The sequence below is a fragment of the Vidua macroura genome, chromosome 20 (assembly GCF_024509145.1).
Source record: "Vidua macroura isolate BioBank_ID:100142 chromosome 20, ASM2450914v1, whole genome shotgun sequence".
In the NCBI taxonomy this organism is placed as follows: Eukaryota; Metazoa; Chordata; class Aves; order Passeriformes; family Viduidae; genus Vidua; species Vidua macroura.
In genome coordinates, this window is record NC_071590.1 from 3,196,053 (window position 1) to 3,218,046 (window position 21,994).

Genomic DNA, 21,994 nt, shown 5'->3' on the forward strand with positions numbered 1-21,994 from the left:
GCGCGGCCGCAGCGCGCTTCCCTTAAAGAAACCACGCCCCCCCCTCTGAGGGGAGCGTCCGCGCCCGCCCAGACCCTGAGGCACAGCCCGAACCGACAGCCGGGCTTGAGCCTACAGCCCGGCACATACTCACACCTGTGGTAAATGGGTGTGATTCGTGCTGAATAAGTTCCAATTATATCAATAATTTGGGAGAATAATTGGAAAAGTATATGTGATTAGTGTTATGAAGCAGATGGGTTTCTTCAGTTATGGGCCCCTCAGTTTAGGAAGGATATTGAGATGCTTGAGTGCGTCCAGAGGAAGGCTGGTGAGGGGCTTGGAACACAAGCCCTGTGAGGAACGTTTGAAGGAGCTGGGGTTGTTTGTCCTGGAGAAGAGGAGGCTCAGAGGTGACCTTATTGTTCTCTACAACTCCCTGAAGGGAGGCTGTGGACAGTGGGGGTCGGTCTCTTCCACCGGGCAGCACTGACAGAACAAGAGGACACAGCCTCCAGCTACGTCAGGAAACGTATAGGTTAGATATTAGGAAAAAAAAATTCACTGAAAGAATAATAAAGTACTGGAATTGTCTTCCCAGGGAGGTGGTAGAATCACCATCTCTGGATGTGTTTAAAAAAAGACTGGACATGGCACTTGGTGCTAGAGTCTAGGTGAGGTGTCAGGGCATGGGTTGGACTTGATGATCTTAGAGGTCTCTTCCAACCTCATTATTCTGTGATTCTGTGTGATTCAAGAATATATGTGGGGAGCAGGATGCAGGAGTTGGATTCGGCCTTGGGAGGGGAGGAAGTCAGGAACTGACTTCCAAACCAAAATTGGCATCAACTGAAGTTAAGGCAACTCCCAGAGCAGGATCGACCTTGGTTATGAATAAAGTTGGGACCATTCCAGACAGGGAGTCTAAAATGGTGGCCTTATCTATGAAATAAATAAGGTTTAATTGGAACATAATGCTTACTTATACAACACCAAGCTCAATGTGCAGGATTAACCTACCAGGTTATCCTGGACATGTGAGGAAGACCTTCGGCCTTCATCCAAGAAAACCCCTGAAGAGACAAGAAGGCCCCATAGCAACAATGGGAGCATGAGCCGTGCAGTAGAGTGACGTAGATTTCAAGAATCGAAAATGGGAGGAGATTTATGGGAACTACTGATGAATATGTACTAGCATAAAGTATAAAAGTCGTGCTTGGATTCTTTGCCTGTTGTACGTGAGGCAGGGTGGGAAGCCCTCCTGTACCCCGGTCTGTTTTGCTTATGCTTTATCCGAACCATTGCCAAATTTCTTTTCGTAACTACTGAATTATATTTGATTGTATTATTATTTTATATCTCCATTAAAATAGCTGCTAAATTTTAAATCTTGTGGTTTGTTAAATTGGACCTCATTTATAACACACCTAAACCTACACCCCGACCTAGACCTCAATCTAAACACACCCCTAGACCCCAGTGTGGACTTAGACCCAGCTCCAAACAAAGATCAAAACTGAAACCCAGGCCCAAACCTACATGTCGACCCAGCCCCATCCCAAACCCAAACTGAGATCACACTCAAAGCCAGCCCTGTCTGGCACAGCGACGGCAGGGTTGGCTGTGGCAGGAACCAAATGCAGCCGTCCCACCACACTCGGTGTGTGTGTGAAGCAGCCCTGTCTCAACACTGAGCCCTCGCTTTCCTCTCGAGGGAGCCAAGCAGCCACCTCCCAGGAGGAAGCTGCTATCCTTTTATCCCCCAACTAAATTTCCTCACTGACAGCATCTTTTGCAAGAGTCTCTTGCCCAATATCCACCTGGAGGAACACCTTTCCTGCCGCCATGCCCACACTGCTCCTCAGGGTCTATCAAGTGTCTCTCCTTTATTGATGAAAACCACAAAATAATTCAAAATACAAAGAGGTACTAGAGTGGCATCTAGAGATGAGGACTTGGTGCTTATAAGGAGCTGCTAGAGCAGGGCTGGTCCCTCCTCAAAGTGCAATCAGGACACCTTGGGCTGGCTGTGATGGAGGATGAGGATGGGCACTGGGTTGGGCTGATACGGCCACAGCCTCCCTGGCCTGTGCTGGCTGCCAGAACCACCTGGATCCCTGGATCCCTGGTCCAGCTCCAAGCCCTAGCTGCACAGGAGCTGAAGGAGATGAAGCTTTGGGTGGCTGGTGTAGGGGCTCACAGGATGCTCACAGGATCTTCCTCCGTGTGCTCTCAGTGCAGCGGTTCAGGATGAGGTCTTTGCTGGGACGGGGAGGAACAGCAGGTTGAGCCTTGGGCTTGTTGTCCTCTGGCTCATTTTTCTCAACTGCAAGTAAAAAGGATGTACAGATGGGTCAGAGCTCTTCACCACACCCCACCTTCATGAACATTCAGCAGCTTCCTACATCATGGCCACCAAAGCTCCTGCCTCTCCTCCTGTCCCTGCTGCATGTAGTGATCTTCCTGTAGGTCATGGTGTCAGGACGTGCCCACCAGTGCCCGCTGGGAAATGTGCTCAGGGAAAGCCTGTCTTTAGGTCTGCATGAGGTCTGCCCATCTTTTTAGCTCTGGGAAGGTACTGCATGGGGTCTAGCAGATATAAAGGGTATACCTCAATGACTACCTCTCCTTCATGAAGAGACACTTTTTACAAGGGCCTGAAATGGTAGGACAGTGGCTTCACACTGTCAGAGGCCAGGCTTAGATTAAATATTAGGAAAAAACTCTTTTCTGTGAAGGTAGTGGGGCACAGGTTGCCCAAAGAAACTGTGGCTGCCCTGTGCCTGGAAGTGTTCAAGGCTAGGTTGGATGAGGCTTGGAGCAATCTGATCAAGTGGAAGCTTTGAATGAATTGGTCTTTAAGGTCCCTTCCTACCAAAACCGAATTCTATAAGTCTATGATTCTTCATGTAACACTTCCTTCTGGGGGCTCTGCTGACAGCTAACATACATGGCAATTGCAATGGTAATGGCAGCCTGGGGGAAGTTAGGTGCACAAGGAAAGCACAGGTCCCAAATGTGGGCTGACGTCCTTCCAGGACCATATTCTGGTCTGTCTGACCTATAGCCAGGGGTAAGAAAACTCATTGAAAGAAACACCTCCCTGCACAGACTTTCCCCACTGGAAAAGGACAGATGGGCATGGTGTGACCTCAATGTGCCATCCTGCTCCAGCTGCCAGCACTGGTGGGGGGCATGGGTCATGCCTGCAGGATTCCAGTTCCATTGAGACTTACTGATGACATTGGCCTTGTTCTGGGAATTTCCCCGCATTTTCCGCTGGTTCTGGATGTACTTCTTGCTGTTCCTCCTGTAGGTCTCCTGGCTGATTTGCTTCCGGCCCTGCTTGTGGATACTCTTCACATTTCGGATGGTGGATCTGCAAGTTGTGAGAAAAAAAACTTTCTGTTTTCATGCTGGCAGCTCTCACACCACACACCTCCTTTCCCCACACTTCCTCCTCTGCTTCACCCAAACCCCAATTTCTGCTTTTGGGTTTTGCCTGGTGGATGCCAGCTGTTGAGGGCAGCCATCAGTGAGACACAATCTACGATGTGTTCAGAGGAGCTGGATGGTGCTTTGCAAGCAAAGACTGAAGGGTGAACCCTGAGCACAAGTCTGGAAAGTAATGATAGGGATTGGTGAGGAAGATTTGGTGTAAGGCTGGAAGGATGAGATGGGCATGAGGTTTATCCAAGAAAGCCCCAGAAGTGATCTATAGCTCTTTGATGAATGAACATACAGCACCTATCCAGGTCACAAAATTGAGGTCCCTGGTGTGGGGCTTGGCACAGCTCCCCAAGGGTCAGATACAGGGGAATGGAGTATGGGGCATGCGTCAGTGTGCACCCGGATGTGCAGTGTTCAACCCACAGGAGAGAAACTACTGAGAGAAGTGCAAAGCTGAGCAGCCTGGGGCTGCAGCAGGGGAACCCCCAGCACTGGGGACTGTCCCCGAGCAGGCAGACAGAGGCCCCTGCTTTGTCTTCAGTACCATGGCAGGAATGAGGTGGTTCCTGATGTCCACCCCATGGCATCGTCCTCCTGCTCTTCTCAAATGTGCTTGTCTGCCCTCAGCCCCTTCCTGGTCTGAGCACATACCCCATGTCATAGCAAAGCTCTTGCCCACAGCAGGTCACCACATTCACAACGGGGCTTGGCCTGGCTGCCAGTGCCATGCAGGCAGCAGTCACAATGGCAGGGGGACAAGCCACTGTCCTTGGAACAGGCCACCTCATCTCCCCCAAGGCTACCAGCAAACATCACTGTGTTCAAATAAGTGGATCTGGACCATTTTACACTGTCTCACACTCAATCAATGCTCCAGCAAAATTGGATTTGGAGAGATTTTATAGCAGGTCTGATGTGTCATCTTGCAGAAAAAAGAGATAGCAGCAAATTCTGCCCTTTTTAGCCATTCTCTTTGCACTGGAATTCATGAGTTATTATTGCTTTTTATCTTTTTAATCGAAATAAAATCCCTTGCATTAGCTCAAATCCTCCCACTAGATTAGGCCACTTGGCCAGCTCCATTTAGTCAAATGTCTCCTTGCCTCTGAAAGATTCAGTGCACACACTTAGGAAGCAAGAAGAAGGCCAATTTGAAAATTAAACAAAATCAGCCCAGAAAAGAAACTTTGCAGAAGGACAAGGAGAAATACACCTGAGAGGTGGACCTGTTGGAGCAAGGATCTTGGAGCCCTGCATCAGCAATGCTGGGGTGCCTGTGGTAGCTGGGGAGCACAGAGCTGGTGGGAGGACAGCCCTGGTCTGTCTGTGCCCTGCTTACATTTCTCCAGGCGGTTCCTCACTGACAGGGCAAGCAGGTGACACCACAACACCCTGTCTGGTTTAATTTCATCTCCCTCAAGGAAGAGGGAAATGTTCTTCTGCCCCCTACACAGAGCTTCTCCTACCTCCGTGGAGGAGCACCCCGGTTCCTCAGCTCACTCTTCACACAGGTGTTCACCTCCCCGGCTTTCTGCAGGTACATGGAGGGGTAATAACCTGTGGTTTCATCCTTCCTGCAGTGCAACACAAAGCAACATCACTTACAGTCGTGGCTCTGCAACCACCTCCTCAGTCCAGGAGAGAGATTTGATCATTCTTGTGGGTGGTCACAGAGTCCCAGAATGGATTGGTTAGAAGGGACCTTAAAGGACCTCATTCCAACCCCCTGCCACAGGCACAGACACCTTCCCCTAGAATAGGTTATTCCAAGCCCCATCCAACCTGGCCTTGAACTCTTCCAACTCAGGACATTCCATAGTCATAGTTCAGGCCTGTCCCCTGTTGGTGCCATGTGGGTTACCTCTCATGTTCCTTGCAGCTGGGATGAAAGTTGAGGTTTTGCAAAGCAAAATATGCCAGAACAATTAGAGTCAAAATAACAGATACATGTTTTCTTTCCATCTGCCTCCTTCTTGGCTATTTCTGAAGCCCTCAGGAGAGGAATTTCCAGCTGAAATGTTTAATATTTGGCAAAGAACAGACTCTGAGAAGCAGCCCTGCAAAAGGAAGTGCTGGGTAGTGGCACCAAAGATGCCATGCCATGGCTTTCAGAGCCCTGATGTGGAGCACCATGGATGCTCCCTTCCCTCTGCCTGAGTGCTGCTCGCCTGACCTGTTCATGGCATCTCTCACCTGATGACCCACCAGCCATCAAGGAGCTTGTGGATGACTTCAATGGTATCACCCTCCTTGAGGGTCAGCTCATCCTCTTCCACAGCAGTGTAGCTTTTCTGGACCACGTACGCTTCACCTACACATGAAATGGGGATGGTGGATCATGTGCTGACACCTCAGGGATGGGGGCTCTACCTCCCCAGCCACTGAGGAGGCACCAGAGCATTAGGAGGCACTCTACATTTTAGGCAAGACTCAGGGTGCTTCAGGTTTGGATTCGGACTTCCCCCAGTCTTGTCATTGCTCATGGCTCATCCTAGCCCCTTCATCATCTCTCCAGAAGAAAACTTTTGGGTGCAAGCAGAAGAAGCACACCTATCTCTGTTCAAAAGTGTGTTCAGAATTCAGGTGGTGAAATAAGGCAGAAGGAAGTCTTGTGCTAATAGAGCCTTTTCCAGTGTTGTGAAACCCACAAAGCTGAAGCCCGTTGAGCAATTGGCACAAGTCTGCAGGATCCTTCCTCTGTTCCACGTGATAGAGCCCTGTTGTCATGGCAGGGCAATGCAGAGGGCAGGGAGCAAGGCCAGGCCCTGATAAGGACAGCACAAAGATGAAGCACTGTGAATGCCTGTGTCCAATTTGGATTTGGGTGCTGCACCATGCTGTTCTGCTAACCCAGCACCTCAGCCTTCACCCAGCCACCTCAGCATGGCCACTGGGTGAAGACCAGCCAAAACACAAATCTAATGCAGAGTTGCAGGTCATGGGAAGCTCCCAAGGTTGACACTGAGGCACCAAGCCATGAGATTTATCCCTCCTGACAGTTCCTACAGCAGCATCTCCCTGCCCAGTGTCCCTGCTCAGTCTGAATTGCCCAGCTTTGCAGTGAGCCATCACAGTGGAGAGCTGCAGCAGGCTGTGCTCTGACACACACACACCATGGTCACCCCAGCATTTTACCTGCATAGTTAGGCTCCTGCTCTTCAGACTCATCAGGACCATCCATTGGCTCCAGATAGGCAGCAGGTACCCAGCCTCGTTTATTCTTCAATTGACAAAACCACCAGCCTGCAAAGAAAGCAACCATGGGCAAGAGCAGAGAGTGTTGTGGGGAGTGGCACCAGGTCTGTCCTGGCCAGGGCAGGTGCAGGCATCTCTGTGTCCTGGACCAAAGGGACAGTGCCAGGGCCAATCTCTGTTGACATGATGCAACCAGAGAACTTGACCCGTTCATCCTGCTCCTGCTGGGCAGGAAGCCTCACAGGCTGAGGCATGGCCAGGATGTTGCTCAGTTTTCTAGAACTGCCCCTCACCTCAGCCTCCACTGCCATAACTAGCTCACATGCTGTGTTTGGACACAAGATGCAAGGGCAGTACTCATTCCTGCTGAAGTTGTGGCAGGGAGTGGGCTGGCCCTCAGGGGCTCTCCAGGGGGATGGACACATACCGTTCTCGCTCTTCTCCACGACATCCACCATGTCCCCAGCTTTGAGAGCCATCTCAGATGTGGAGCTCTTCTCATAGTCAGCGATGGCTCGGTACGTTTGCAGGACAATGGGGCCTGTGATGTCTGCATGAAAGAAGTGACAGATGTTCCCTCCTCCAGCCCCCAAACCAGAAACTCCCTATTCCAGGCTGGCCAAAAGCAGCCCCAGGACAGCCCAAAGTGCCCTCCCAGCCTCTTTCAGCCCCAAACCAGTTGGATTTTAGGACAATGACTCATTCCACCCAAGGATTTGGCTTCTCCACAACTGCAGCTCTGGCATAGCAACCATGTTCTTAGTGAGGGTATCTGCCATGGAATGACAACCTCTCTCCCCAGCAGGCTTCACTGGTGTTGAGGCAGCCACTTGCAGCCCTCTGAGACCTCTTACCAGTGGGGCTTTTCTTGGAATCCTTTGTCAGGAGGAAGACCTCAGGCTTCTTGATCCTAGACAGGTTCAGAGCAAAGGCAGCTCAATGCCAACCAGCCCTATCCATCAGCACCCTCCCTGCAGGCTACTGCCAGCGTCCAAGGCTAGGAATGCAGGATTTCCCTCAAAACAGCAGGCAGCTGGACTCACTGGCTGTCTGTGACAGGGTTCATGTCATCATGACGGACCTTGAAGAAGTTGACCACATGCAGGCACCGAGAGATCTTGTGGGGTAGGTTGACCAGTGTGTAGCAGTACTCAGCCAGTGTGCCCTGCCTGTTCTCAGTTGAGCGTTGCCCATCAAACCACTTCGGGGCTGGGGGAGAGGAAAAAGGGCTCACAAAAAGCAGACAGAACACCTTGTTTTTAATACTTTCCCAAGCACACTGCTCTGAATCATTAATTTTGCCCTGCAAACAAGTGGGTCTGGCCCTGAGGTGCTGCATGGCTGCATTGTGCCAATAAGGTGAAGCTTTGTGGGAGCACAGCTCTTGCGAGCCCAGAAATGATCCTGTTTCACCCTATTACAGTTTTAGGGTAACTCCTACACGTGTGTTCAGACTAAGCCCAACTGCTGGGCCACAAATACAGCAGATGCACCAGGGCACCAAGAGGGGCTCAGGGGACCAGCCTGCAGTCAGAGGAGATATGTTTATCCTCCCATCCCACTGGTTATGGTGTTCTTGACTCCGGAGCTCTAAAATACTGCTGGCAATCCTGACCCTGAGCAGCGTTGAACCACACGATGGGAGGTGCTTTTATGGTTAGTGGCACGCCATGTCCCTCCAGCAGTCTTACACCTGTCTGGTCCCAGTGCTCTCAGTTCCCCAAATGGAATAAGGATGCTTTGAACAGCCCCTGCACGGTGGGGGGCAGAATGATGGAAGGGGCCCAGCATGGTGGTTGGTGTTAGCCCAGCTGCAGTGGAGCCCCCCCAGACTGGCACCCACACTTCTGCATAGAGCAGGTTACTCCTCCTCCAGAGATGTAGACCACATCTGCAGCTCTTTTTCAGACTCCCTTCCGCTTCCTTTAAAGCAGGAAATTAAATAAAATGAGGAAGTTTTCTGAGATGCACCTTGCTTGAAGAGAAAGCATCAGCTGTTTGGATCAGTTCATCCTCTGTCATTGAAGACATGTTGCATTGTTTCCTCTTACAAAATATCTGTGTTGCCATAAGGGCATTAAGCCAACCCCAGTGATGGTGTCACCAACAGAGGGCTCAGCTCAGCTCCACTCTGTTCAGCCTCCCCAAAGCCAGACACTTTGCACCAGCCAGGGGTCATGGGGTCACAGCTGATTCTTCTGGACGTGCCTCTGGGGTGCCTTTAGAGAGGAAGGACGGAGTCTGCAGAGCTGCTGAGTGTTGGGAAGAAGCACTGCCACTGCTCAGATCTTTCTGGGGTTTTGATTTCAAGCCTCGTGTACAGGAAATACTGCACCACCCACCTGTCTGGGAGGCAGCCAGCACAGCTCAGCCCACCAGGGAATTTCCCAGCTAGCTGCAATTTCTATTCACCCCCCAGCCACGGTGCTTGCCCCTCACCTGGCAAGTGCGGGATGATCCGGTTCTCGATGTTGATGTCCCCGGATTCAATGGGGAACATCTCCTTCAGGACTTTCTGCAGAGCAGAGCCAGGCACAACAGTGAGGATAGCACCAGGGGAACACGCTGTGACACCCACTCCTCTGCCCCTAGCCTGACTCCTTTCCTGGTGCTCACCCTGCTGCCCCCAGCATGTCTTGGCTGGATCCCACACCTTGGCACTCGGTGCCCAGGGACACAGAGCCAATGGCTCCCACCTTCAAGGGGCAAAATAGATAGAAGAACTGGATTCAGAAGCCTCTTTTGAACTAGGTTTCCTTTGAGGCAGTTTCAGATGGCATTCATCCTCCTTTTTCCCCACCCCAAGCCCATGTCCTGGGAGGACTCACATGGAATTCATATATCTCAGTAAAGCGGCGATAGATGACCTTTTCGGAGAGGTCATTCCACTTCACCAGGAACATGTAGACCTGAGGAGCAAAGCAGAGTCTGCAGTTTTGCAGGCAAGTGGGACACCACTCCCCACTGTGCCCAGGGAGCCCTGTGGATGGTCCAGTTTCAGATAAAATTGAATGTTTTCCTTCCACCACCCCAATGCAAGTAACTCTGCCTTGCCAGCAAATAAAATGGGCGCTAGGGGAGTTGGAATGGATGGAGAGGGGACAGAAACATGCAGGTGGGTGGGAAACAAAGAGGAAAAAACCCTTTCCAAGACTGCAAAGTAGCCAATGGCTTGCAAAGGAGGTGCCTGAAGTCTTGAGTGTTCAGGACAGTTTAGTCTCTGGCTGCCTGCAGCTCATGTTATCAGCCATGACCCCCTTAAAAGGCAGCGTTTAGGCTCTCAGTCACAACTCCCTGAGGAAATTTGTTGGCCGGGTTTTTACCCTGGCCAGCCCTCAGTCCTCACATGCCAGAACGCTGCTGAGTACTCACATAGTGCTGGCTGGGGAAAAACCTTTTCTCGTAGCCCAGCAGTTCGATGTGCCGGATGAAGGCGTCCCCCATTGCTGCTCCTGCCCGCAATGCTCTACTCCGGACCCTGCTCCTGCCTGTCTGGGTGCTCTCCCCTCCCCTCTGCCCTCGCTCAGCTCAGCTTGGTCTTAAAGCCCTGGGGAAGCGGAACTGCCGCTGCAATCGCTCCCGTAATTGTTTACTCGCTGTGGTTTGTACTGAGTCGGTGTTGCCCAGCCCAGCCCCTCCAGTGGCTCCAGGACTGCGGAGGAGGTGAGCTGGGAGGCCTCGGAGATAACCTGGAGGGACCTCCGGAATCAGAGGACAGTGAAGGGTGGGGGCCAGACTGGCTGCCCTGATATCCAAAGGACTCCTCTGACCGCTGATGCTGCCCCGTGACAGCACAGGGTACTGCAGCACAGGGACAAGGACACCTGCCTTGGATATGACAGCCAGAGGCGCCTTCACCCTCTCTGTCCGAGCTGGAACGGCTGAATGAAGCCTGTAATGCACGCCCTGAGCCCCAGGAATGCCAGTACTGTCTGTGTGTGCGGGAGTGGCAGGCGGGGAACCTGGGGCACAGCACAGCCAGGAGGGGCAGCCACGGGCTCAGTGTGCAAGAGACCCTCCCCTTGCATCACCATTTCCTTTCAGTCACTTGCAGCGTCTTCAAAATCTGCCACCAAAAGGTTCCTCTGAGGAGCCCCCGAGGACCTAAGCCAGTCGCAGCCCTGCTCACCACCTCACCTGGGCACAGGGCTGAATGGGAGGGGACCCCAGGCATAGGGAAACTGCAGAGTGGGCTGGAGACAGACCCCTGTGTCCTGCTGGGAGAGCAGGAGAGTTCTCTGCTAAGCCGTTCTGAAATGCCAGGGCACCAGCTGCATTCATGTCCTCCTCCTTCTCCATCCTCAGCCCTGAACAGAGACCTGAAGGGATGTGAGAGCTGCAGGGATCAATTCCACACTGCTTGCAAACAAAGGTGTACCCAGAAGCGCTTTTGTCCCCATCAAGAGCACCCTCAGTTACAATGGGCACCAGAGGTAGGCAGTCACCTGACAGAGCCAGGCCCTGCTCTCCACAGGATCCTTGGAGGAGCCCAGCTGCAGCCAGCTGTGAACACTCAGCTCCATTCCCTCTGGAAACCTGTTCTCCAGTGCAGCCAATGTCCCCAGCTCGTTCCCATGAGCTGGGTGTTAGAGCAAACCCAGCCCCACACTCAGCCAGGAGCAGAGATGCCTCAGGCAGAGGCAGCACCCCAGTCCCCTGACCCTGGCAGGCAGCAGCCCCAAACCACAACAGAGCTGACAGGGGCTCTCCCCATGACCAGCAGCAGCAAACCCTGGCACAGGATCAGCCCAATGCCCTTGTTAGCTTGTAAAGACAGAAGCTTGCTCTGGCTGCATGAAAAACATCAAATACTAACCATAGCCCTCCCCTGGCACTTGGGTGTGGTACTTACAGCTGTGCAATAGTAAATGGTCATTTACATTTGGTTTCTTATTATTTTAACAGGGGGACTTCCTGATATGCAAGGGAAGTCCCTTCCATATTACACAATCACAGATATTAAAAAAGATCCATCCAGGGCTGTTTGGATTCTGCGCTGTTAGTCACCAGATAACTGCTGCTTATGCAGAACTCCACAAACTTTGTCAGAACAGCTATTTTCATAATTACAATTGTTTGTACTAAATTTAAAACTGCATTACAGACAGTACATTTCTGGAAACCACTTAATTCACATGTTTCTTCCTGTTTCCTCATTCCTCATCTTGTGATGTGAGAAATGAGAGGTTTTAGATGCGCTGTCTGTGAAAGATTAGTTCACAGTGAAACACCACCTGTAACTCTGTGTGATACATTACTGAGTGTTCCATCAAATATCTCACAGCTAATATGTGTCAAGAAGCAAGACTTTAGAAGAAAATTCTCAGAAGAGGAACATCCCATCCGAACAAGCCAAGTTCTGTTGGTTTTGCACAGTCTGGTTTTTGGTAGCAGGGGGCTACCGATGTGCCTTCTGTGAGAAGCTGCTCGAAGTTGCCAGATGTCCAGCAGAGCCAATCCCTGATGGCTCTGAAGATGGACATGCTGCTGGCCAAGCCTGGGACAATTAGAGATAATGGTAACACCTCTGTGATAACATATTTAAGAAGAAAATCAAAACAAAATGGGGCATGCAGAGTTTTTCCTAGCCAGAGAAGAAGAGGACATATGAGGGAAACAACCTGGAGATACCAGGGTCAGTGGGGAAGGAGGGGCAGGAGGTGCTCCACGTGCTGGAGCTGAGATTCCTCTGCAGCCGTGGTGAGACCATGGTGGAGCAGCTGTGCCCCTGCAGCCTGTGGGGATCCATGGGGGATGCAGAAATCCACCCCCAGCCCATGGGATCCAGGGGAGATGCAGAGATCCACCCCCAGCCCATGGAGATCCCTGGGGGATGCAGAGATCCACCCCCAGCCCATGGGATCCAGGGGAGATGCAGAGATCCACCCCCAGCCCATGGAGATCCCTGGGGGATGCAGAGATCCACCCACAGCCCATGGAGATCCCTGGGGGATGCAGAGATCCACCCCCAGCCCATGGAGATCCCTGGGGGATGCAGAGATCCACCCACAGCCCAGGGGGATCCCTGGGGGATGCAGAGATCCACCCACAGCCCAGGGGGATCCATGGGGGATGCAGAGATCCACCCACAGCCCAGGGGGATCCCTGGGGGATGCAGAGATCCACCCACAGCCCATGGAGATCCCTGGGGGATGCAGAGATCCACCCACAGCCCAGGGGGATCCATGGGGGATGCAGAGATCCACCCCCAGCCCCTGGGGAGGTGCCCATGCTGGAGCAGGTGGATGCCTGGAGGAGGCTGCGATCCAGTGGGAGAGCCGGTGGAGAGAGGGGTCCTGCTCCCAGGCTGGAGCAGCCTGTCCTTGCAGGACTGCACCCGTGGAAAGAGAGACCCATGTCACAGCAGTTTTGGGAGGACTGTGTGCCCATGGCAGGGACTCACATTGCAGCAGGTGTGGTAGGGCTGCTGCTCGTGAGATTGGAACCACATTGGAGAAGTTAAAGGAGAACTGTCTCTCCCATGGGAGGGACTCCATGGTCTCACAGGGGAAGGACTCCTCTGCCTGAGCAGTGGAAGATCTCAGGTGATGAACTGACCCAAACCCCCTGCCCTGTCTCCCTGGGCTGTTGGTGGGAAGGACAGAGGGGTTGGGGGACAAAAAGGTGTTTTAAGGACTTATTTTACTTCTCATTATCCTCCTCTAATTTAGTTAGTAGAAAATTCACTTTGTATCTCTAAGCCAAGCCCGGTTTGCCCTTGGAGGAAGCCTTCATGAAATTAGTTTCTCTCTCCTTTGCCCAGCTGTGGCAGGGGAGGGGAAGTGAGACACTTTTTTGGGTGCCTGGCACCTGGCCAGTGTCAAACCACAAAGTTTATTGAGTTCATGAATTGATTCAAGTTTTGGGAAACAAGGCTGGGATCTGAACACAGGATCCCATTTTGAGAGAGATGGAGAAGATCCATGTCCTCCAGACCAAGCTGGCAGCAGTGCTCTCAGCAAGGCCCCACTGCTTTGGAGTGGGAACAGCACACACAGGACTTCAGAGGATGGATTTCAGTCAAGGCTCTTGGAGGTTAAGAGTTTCTTAGGCAAATGGACTATCTTCTTTTTGGCACTGCTCCACCCAAAACTAGTACCAAAACCTCTCAGGATATAAGAGCAGATGGAATAGATGCCACCCTAATCTTTGTTCAAAATGGAATTTTTGATTTTTGGTAGTTTAAATTTCAGCTTAATTCATTCCAGAGCCAAGGGAGGTCTTATGTCACTGATAGCACAGAGCTGTTACACAGTCACAGAAATGAGAGCTTTCCCTCTTCCTTGGCTGTGGTCTCTGACGGGACAGACATGAAAAGAAACAAGAAGAGGTTCAAATTTTATATGTGGAAAAATTCAACTCCCAAGAGAAAAACACTGGCCAGCAACTGCATCACAGAGATATTGGCTGTCAGCTGGTGGGTATGCTGTGAGAAAAGCCAGGGTGCCATATCTGAGGAATGCCCAGTTCCACCATGGACACCCTGAATCCTACACTACTTGGATACAAAATTCCCATTTAAGAGAAAGGAGCCAGTCCACTGCACAAGACAGGCTTTTAAAGTTCAGTAAAACATGGGAAATAAATATTTGTCTGCTTCTTTGTCACCACAAACCTTCCCTGCTGGGACAAAAACTAGTCAGAGATCTTGTTACTGGAAGTACTGAGTTACTGGAATTTATTCATTCATTTATTCATTAGTACAGTCAAGTCTTTTTAGGGCCTATCTCATGTACTACCAATTTGAAAATGAGTGAGATTTTCATACACGGTCAACATCCTAAAAGTCTGCTAACTATTAGGACTACAGGTAATTTCTTAATATTGGAAGGTAAAAATACTGGTGTAATTATTTTGTCAGACTAATTTCTCTCAACTGGATATAACCCAAAATGTCTGAAACCAAAAAGAGCCTTCAGCACTGAGTGCCAGCCCATCAGCATTTCTGCCCACCCAGCACCAGGCCATTCACAATGTCCACTGTGTAAAGACTCCAGTCCTTTCAGCAAAACCACGGCAACCATTTTCACTTTATTTTTCTTTCAGCTCCTGCATACAAAGTTTCAGTAGAGCCACCCTGCTGTTACACACTTGACAAGGCAATACCCTGGAATTATTTCTTTTCCCAGTTCCTTTGCTGTGACACCGCCCTCATTTTGAGCACTAACAACTCCACCAGCAATAGGCAGCTGGGCAGGCAGCTGTGCTGAAAGTGCCTCCTAAAGAGGGCTGTGACTAAAGAAGGGACGACCCATCCTGCTTTTTCAGAAGGGGAAATCAAGCCAGCTGAAACTTGGGGAAAGCTGCATTATGTCATTTCCCCATTCTAAACATGTCCAGAAGCAAGTGTGAAACCTGGTCCCAAACTACTGCTGGAGGTTCATTAGCTCAGCATGTCTGTTCAAGTGAGCAGCAGGTAAATGTGATTACAAGGTGGACAGTGCCCCCATGGCTGGGTTAACAGGTAAGGTGTGGCACGTGGACTCATTCCATGGGGCTGGGAATGGCTGTCTGCTGAGGCAGGAAGGCAGCATGGCACCAGTCACCACCAGCTCCTATCTGGAGAGAAGGAAGGTAGGACCCGGATGAGCTTTTTCAAAATGCCTCAGCATGGAGCTAACCCTGCCCCTGCTGACATCACCAGCACAAGGTCCCAGCATTCAAGTGGAAGCACCTAGATCTGCATGTTGTGAAACACAAGCAGATGTCCTATAGGGTCTCCCTCACCTCCAGAATGACAGAAATGTGCTGCTCTGAATTTACCTGCTGAATTTCAGGTTGCTCCCACAGAACAGACACTGCACTCAATTGAATTTAAGGCTTCAAAATGTTCCTTGAAGATCCAATCACCTCAACCACCCAGAGCTGGATTTCAGTCTCAACAGCATGACTGGACCTTGCTTCTTTACTGTCAGGACATAACCATGCTGCAGCTTATTCTACCTGCCTACAGAATTACTGCTACGACTTGATTTGTTGTGAAAGACATAACTGCATGGACGGTCTTGAAAAACATCAGACAGGTCTTTATTTCTTCATCAGGGAACATAATTTACCATTTGTGCATAATGCAATCATCTCAAATGCGTGCCAGTGAAAGAGAAACCTTTGCAAATAACCAGCATTTTTAGAGATTATCATATAGCCAGAACTGTACATCTCTGGTTGGTGAAAAAAAAAAAAAAAAGATGTACAGGGTTTTACATATTACGGCGCATAACCAGGACCACAGGGAACTTAATTTAATTGTTGTACTCACAGAATATTCTGAGTTTTTGACAAAGTAGGACTTAGAGCCAGTTGTAGCATGTTTCCATAACCAGTTCTGTATGAACAGAAGAGCATCCCCACAGCCTTCAGCAGAAAAGCACTCACACAAGTCCACACAACTATTACCTATGGCAGGACTGTAAGACCCAACCATCATATGTAAACTGTGTGATACTCTGATATAACATGTACTTACTACTTTGAATTAACAAAACAAACTATGATGGGGTTTGATTTCAGCTGGTTTCTAATCCACACACTGGAATATTGACCATTTCACAGTCAATCTCATTAATAAACACTAACCATCAAGTGGATAATTTTATCTTTTATTTAGGAAAAACATTTGAATTGTGATAGATATAATAGGAAAAATTAGCTCAAATATACAGATATTATTCTCCAATGAGACATTAAAGTAATAGCTGAATATTAATGTAGAGGGTTTTTTTCTCCAAAGTAAACAAACTGAACTCTTTGTAGGAATTTTTCATTACAAAGGCTAGGATGCATTCAGGTACAGTGAAATTCATCTTTATTGGAAAATGTAGACAGCCTGAGCTATGTCCCTGCTGATTTCAATCCCTGCCATCTCCCCAGCATTGCTGAATCAAATTTAGTCCTTAAAATATATTCCAAAGTAAACTCAAGACATTCCAAATCTACAGTCATTATGAGGTCAATTCACAGAACTGCTGAAAAAGTAGACATTTCTATATAATAGTACAAAAGTGTTTGTATAGAAGATTCTTCTCTTATACAGTTATATTACACAGCTCTAGACAGGCCGAGCAGGCTCTTCTCAGAACAGGAAGCTTCTGACTAGGTAAGAGAAATTTAAAAAATTAAGTTAGTTTCATTGAAGCCTTGTGCCTTATTACAACTATGAGCAGTTTGTATTCTATTTTCCAGTTCTTTAGGCCTAGATTCAGCAAGCATGCAGAAGTTGAATATTGCTCTCAATAAATATGAGATTAAATGTGTGCTCTAGTGGTCTCTTGTCAGAATTTAGAACAAATATTTATTTTAGTGTAAATTCAGTGGATGGCCCAAAGCATCCAAAACTTTGAGCTACTGCAGCATCAAATTGTGCAGCCATTGCTCAGACAACATTTTTGTGACCTTTAATTGACAAGTGAGGTGGTTTTTTATATCTCATTGGATGCAGTCTGTCCCATGACGAATCAAAGTTCTTCCTTTAGTATGTTTTATCCTGCCACATTCAGTTTTATGACAAATACCTCCAACACAGACTTCACTGATTTAATAAGAGCACCATTGCTGTGCCTGTAGTGCTCAGGGACAGACAGCTGGGATCCTGGTTTGTCAGTTCCTGCAGCTTTCCACCACATCATCTCATTGCCCTGGGCTGTGTTCATGCTGTACCAATGGAGGGCCAAGGCTGTCCCTCAGCTCCAAAAACTCAGATGGTGCCAGGAATGAAACCCACAGGCTCCAGGCACCCCTAGCCAAAGCTTCATTTAACTTTACACCAATGAAATCAAATTGCTGAAGTATCAAATGCTGCATAATGAAGAAGATATTTGGGGTTCAGTATTACCAAAAAAACTGAAATGGGAAGAAGTGCTACTATTTCATTTGAATGAAGCACAGAGACTCCAAACCATGTGGGTCAGCATTTTAGATTTGTTGATGTGATAGCATTGCTAACATTGCTCTCCACCACCACAAAAACATAATTTTTAGGAACAAGTGACATTAAAAATAGAATAAGAGAAAGATTTGGACATTTGGGCATTGTAAATTAAACTAGGCTTTTCATAAAAGTTTAATTTATGAAAAGAAAAAAGAAAAGAAAAGAAAAGAAAAGAAAAGAAAAGAAAAGAAAAGAAAAGAAAAGAAAAGAAAAGAAAAGAAAAGAAAAGAAAAGAAAAGAAAAGAAAAGAAAAGAAAAGAAAAGAAAAGAAAAGAAAACTTTTAAAGAAGGTTGGTTTGTCATCACAGTTAATAGCTTTACTGAGTGTCCCAAGGTCAGACAATACTGCAATCATAATGAAGAGCTTTCCTGCTCAATTACAATTTGGAAATGGATGTGCATTACCAAGAATAATAATGCTTTTTCACACAACCATGTCAGAGCTTTTAATAAACATTAATTCCCTCAACTTTCAGTTACTCTGCTTCTGAGATATGTGATTACCATCACAAATTTTAGGCCACATTCTTGTAGGACTTCCTCACAAACTTGAACACAGTGTGCTTAATATTGTATTTGGGTAAGAAAGTGCAAAACATCTGACATCTCATAAGTGAGAACTGAGACACAAAATAATTCACAACTAAAGTACTGGCACCTTCTGACATTCAGTATTGTACTTCATCTCACCTTTCCCCAGCCAAAAATATAAAAATATTATTCCTTGACAGGGGTTGACTTCAAGAAACACTAAATTCTTTTACCCAGTGTTGATGAGGTCTATGACGTCAGGTCTGGATCTTGCTTTATTTGAAACTTTTCTTCTGTTTCTGTGTTATCTGTTAAAAAAAGTAGTGAATGAAAAAAGTGGATTTTCCCCACCTATTTTGTTATTGTTTTACTTAAGTAAAAATTTATAAAGACATAAAAAGTATTCATTATCTCTTTAAACTAATAATCATAAATGAAAGTGTATTCACAGCAATCTGATTCTGTGGAAATTATCATTTCCACTGCAAAGTAAAGCAGCTTAGGATCTTAGAGCACTCTAGTTCTTCATGAATGGAAATACAATTGGTGTTAGTAGGACTGCTTCTCTCTCAACTAGATGCATATTTCTGCATTATTCTATTTCAGTCTGTCCAAATTTTAACCCTACCTAATTTTCCAAGTACAGTATCACACAGGAAAGCATTATGATATGTTTAAAAAAATATCATGTTGGCTAAAGCATTCATCACGTTTTGATACAGTTTTAGTCATTGCAGGGATGCTTGGAGGCAAATCAAAGGAATCTCGTGTCTATGTAGCACTGTCCATATGACCCAGAGCCTGATTCTGTTCTTTTACAGACAATATGATGTTGGAAGGAAATTATTTTTTCCCTGAAGTTGTTTGGAAGGTTTGGGGTGAGAGTAACTCATCACTACAAAGCCAAGCTGTTTCACCACATGATCATTTTATACCTTCCAGCCTAGTTCTGAAGTGACTTTTGCCACTGCATGCATTTTCACAAAAACATTTCTGTAATTACAGTGTCTGAAGCCAGTTTTGGATGACAAATTCATAACTATGCTTTTCTATCTCATCCAAACCATCACACTGAAGGCCCAGAGCTGATTTTCTTCCACATGACAGTATTCAGGAACAACTGTCTTTCTCCTGCACCATCTAGCTTCAGCAGTCCCATAGAGTTTTGGCATGATAAAGATACGTGATGTTCCAGCCTTTAAAACTGTGAGCTTAAAATCTGCAGCTCAGCTCTGCTGCAACTCCAACATTTGCCTTCTTTCTGTCTTGATTGCTACAACAGGGTCAGTCCAAGAAAGACTGACTTAAAACCCTTGGAGTGAACCTGTAACTCAGCTTGTAACACTCAATCTGGTTGAGAATGTTCTCTTGGCTTAATGACATGACAGGGAGAGTGAAGCAATGGAGACTGGAGAGGGAATTTCCATGGAAAAGGCTACAGAAGAACAGGACCATAGAGATTTGCTGCTTTCTCTTTCAGGGCAATGTGAGCAGGATTAGGGAATGAACCAAAGCTGAGAGTCTCAAGATGAGAAGTGCTGATGCACAGCAGCTGCCATCCCAGGGCTGTTGGCTATGTTGCCATCAAGCTAGCACAGACACATCAGCAAACCCTTCTTGGGAGCACCTGACACAAAGGCAGCACCCCAGCAAAGTACCAGAGCCCCCTGGATCACCTTGGAACTACGGCAGAGACAGCTGCGGCCATCCAGGGCCCTGCTGACAGGCTGGGGAGCAGCAAAGGCAGCATTTACAGGAGCAGAGCACACAGCAGACAACAACATCCCAACTCTCAGCTCAATCCAGTATTTCTAATTCACCAAGACCACATGCAAAAACACATGGGGGATACAAAACCTACAGCTTCCTTGGTCTTACATGTATCTATATATAGAAAACACTTCTTCACCAAAAGAGGTGCCAAGCCCTGGCAGAGGCTGCCCAGGGCAGTGGTGGAGTCACCGTGCTGGGAGGTGTTTAAAAGCTGGGTAGATGTGGCACTTGGAGAGATGGTTTAGTGGTGAGCTTGGCAGTACTGGGGCAACATTTTGACTTGATGCTTATTGAAGGCTTCTCCAAACGAAATGATTCTACGCTTCTATCTGAAAAGGATACAATTCAAGTGTATTCTTGGACAATAGGAAAGTTGGATGTTTTCCAGAGTTTAAGTGCTAGAAGAACAACAATCCTCCACTCCCTTGCCCCCAGTGCAGTGTATCCAAGCCAATATGGATCAGAGTTCCTGATGATGGCAATCACTCACTTGCATCAATTGTGGAAACTACTGCACTGAACAACGAGATGCATCATTCAGGATATGAAGTCACTCAGAGCCTATGTATAGGCATGATTCACCAACCATGAAGAATTCATAGAACTCTTTTGTAAAATTATTTGAATAGTAATTTTTGCTGCTAAGTATTTTTCACATGATGCAGCATGTTATTACTATAAATGAAGAAATGTGTCAGGAACCAATAAAAGACCTTTTCTTGGTTTTGATTGACCTGACTTTAAAAACAGATGCCAACTTTGTTCAGCATTACTTAAAAATATTTGTTTTTAACTGAAGACAAACACTTACCTCCTAGAGATACTTCTATTTGGCTTGGTTCAGCTGGCTCTTAAAAGAAAAAAATACAGTCAAATGAATATGAATATAGTTTCAACAAGATGCATCAGATTAGGAAAATTAAGTTTTCCCTGAAAAAAGCACCTAATTTTTCTTAACCAATCAGACTCATATCTCTTTGACTGAGATAAATTTTTGTAGCTATCTATAGTCTGGAAAAAAATATAAAATATCCCCAAACATTTATTACATTCAACTATGTAACACCTTCTCTTCTAAGAATGGTTCACTGTGGCAGACATATCACCAAGACCCAGAACAACATAATGTGCATTTGTACAGAATACACCAAATTTGGAACAGCTTAAAGAAAGAGTCACCACTTCTCCTAAGCATTGTCTTTGATGGCAAGTATGTGTACTTTGGGGCAGAGTGGGAAGGTGCATAACAGAGGACAAGAAGTATGGTTTAATTCCATGCTGAGTTTTCTACTGTCTCTGTATGGATTGTGGATGAACATGTTCTGGGAAAACCATTTAACCTTTTTAACACTGCAGATTTTAAGGACCAACAGACTACAGCAAGCTCACAAACCACCAGCAGCTGATCTCCTCCCTCCCACACCTCCACATGGAAACAGAGGAACCAGCAGTTTTCTTTCCAATAATTTTCATCATACAAGTGTCCCTTACTCTTAAAATGTTTATCAGATGTTTTCTCTTAGTTTCCCAGCTTCTTTGTATAATGATTTATTTAGTCAATTGCAGAAGTTTTCCCCACACTACACCAACTTAGGATACACATTTTTAAAAGGCATATGAACATTTAAAAGCTGTATTGGATCAAAGCAAAATTGCCCAACCACATGTACTTTAGTTAATTCCCAGCCCAAAGCTAAGTTCTCTGTTCAGACTAAGAGAGGTGATGTGTGTGCAGTCCCAGCTGCAGTCTAGCCAGCGTTACAGAGCTTGGCAGCAGGCAGAAACTCCATCCACACCCCACTGCCACCTATGCAGGCAAACTTCACTTGGCTGTGCATGCAGACATGCACACATTTGAACTAAGCAGACATTAATAAATAGATGCTGAATTGTCTTTACACATTGCCCCCACTAATCCTTCTTTCCAGCTCACTCAGCATCTGTAAAAATCAAATCAAGGAACACACCAATGACAGAGCTTGAAGAAAGCAGAGGCACTTTCCACTAATGTTTAACAGCTATTAAAGTTATTTAAAGTTTAACGGTTGTTAAAGTTAACAGCTATTCATTTCTCAAAATGAAATGGCTCATCATGACCTAGGACATGACTGCTAATGGTATCTGCCAATGACATGCAGA

The 21,994-nt window shown here is 47.3% G+C and overlaps 2 protein-coding genes and 1 long non-coding RNA gene across 12 annotated transcripts in view; 1 reads left to right on the top strand and 2 right to left on the bottom strand.

Moving 5' to 3' along the window:
- Positions 1-55: 55 nt before the first annotated feature.
- LOC128817402 (uncharacterized) lies at positions 56-1,367 on the top strand. The gene is made up of 2 exons (XR_008440185.1): positions 56-140; positions 1,003-1,367. It is a non-coding gene; the product is annotated as an uncharacterized LOC128817402 (long non-coding RNA).
- Positions 1,368-1,845: 478 nt separating this feature from the next.
- On the bottom strand, positions 1,846-10,111 carry NCF1 (neutrophil cytosolic factor 1). Its single transcript, XM_053995635.1, has 11 exons — positions 9,997-10,111; positions 9,453-9,533; positions 9,064-9,139; positions 7,668-7,833; positions 7,479-7,534; positions 7,052-7,174; positions 6,565-6,672; positions 5,623-5,740; positions 4,896-5,003; positions 3,216-3,358; positions 1,846-2,305 (listed from the first exon to the last, which is right to left on the bottom strand). The coding sequence occupies exons 1-11, from the start codon at positions 10,066-10,068 to the stop codon at positions 2,187-2,189; spliced, it is 1,170 nt and encodes a 389-aa protein (XP_053851610.1). The 5' UTR covers positions 10,069-10,111; the 3' UTR covers positions 1,846-2,186.
- Positions 10,112-16,202: 6,091 nt separating this feature from the next.
- GTF2I (general transcription factor IIi) overlaps positions 16,203-21,994 on the bottom strand; it is a 92,786-nt gene continuing 86,994 nt past the window's right edge. For all 10 annotated transcript variants that reach the window (XM_053995392.1, XM_053995391.1, XM_053995389.1 and 7 more), the window contains 3 exons: positions 20,667-20,705; positions 18,316-18,390; positions 16,203-16,716 (listed from right to left, as the gene is read on the bottom strand). In XM_053995392.1, coding sequence (XP_053851367.1) covers positions 18,332-18,390; positions 20,667-20,705 — 98 coding nt within the window. In that variant the 3' untranslated portion in view covers positions 16,203-16,716; positions 18,316-18,331. The remainder of the gene's footprint in view (positions 16,717-18,315; positions 18,391-20,666; positions 20,706-21,994) is intronic.

What these genes read in the sequence shown, in the direction of transcription:
- NCF1 (XM_053995635.1), bottom strand. Translation starts at nt 10,068, where the DNA reads ATGGGGGACGCCTTCATCCGGCACATCGAACTGCTGGGCTACGAGAAA. An exon ending in GATCATCCCGCACTTGCCAG is followed by an intron (nt 7,834 to 9,063) that starts GTGAGGGGCAAG and finishes CCTCTCCCCCAG; the next exon opens with CCCCGAAGTGGTTTGATGGG. An exon ending in CGGGGTGCTCCTCCACGGAG is followed by an intron (nt 3,359 to 4,895) that starts GTAGGAGAAGCT and finishes CACAACTTGCAG; the next exon opens with ATCCACCATCCGAAATGTGA.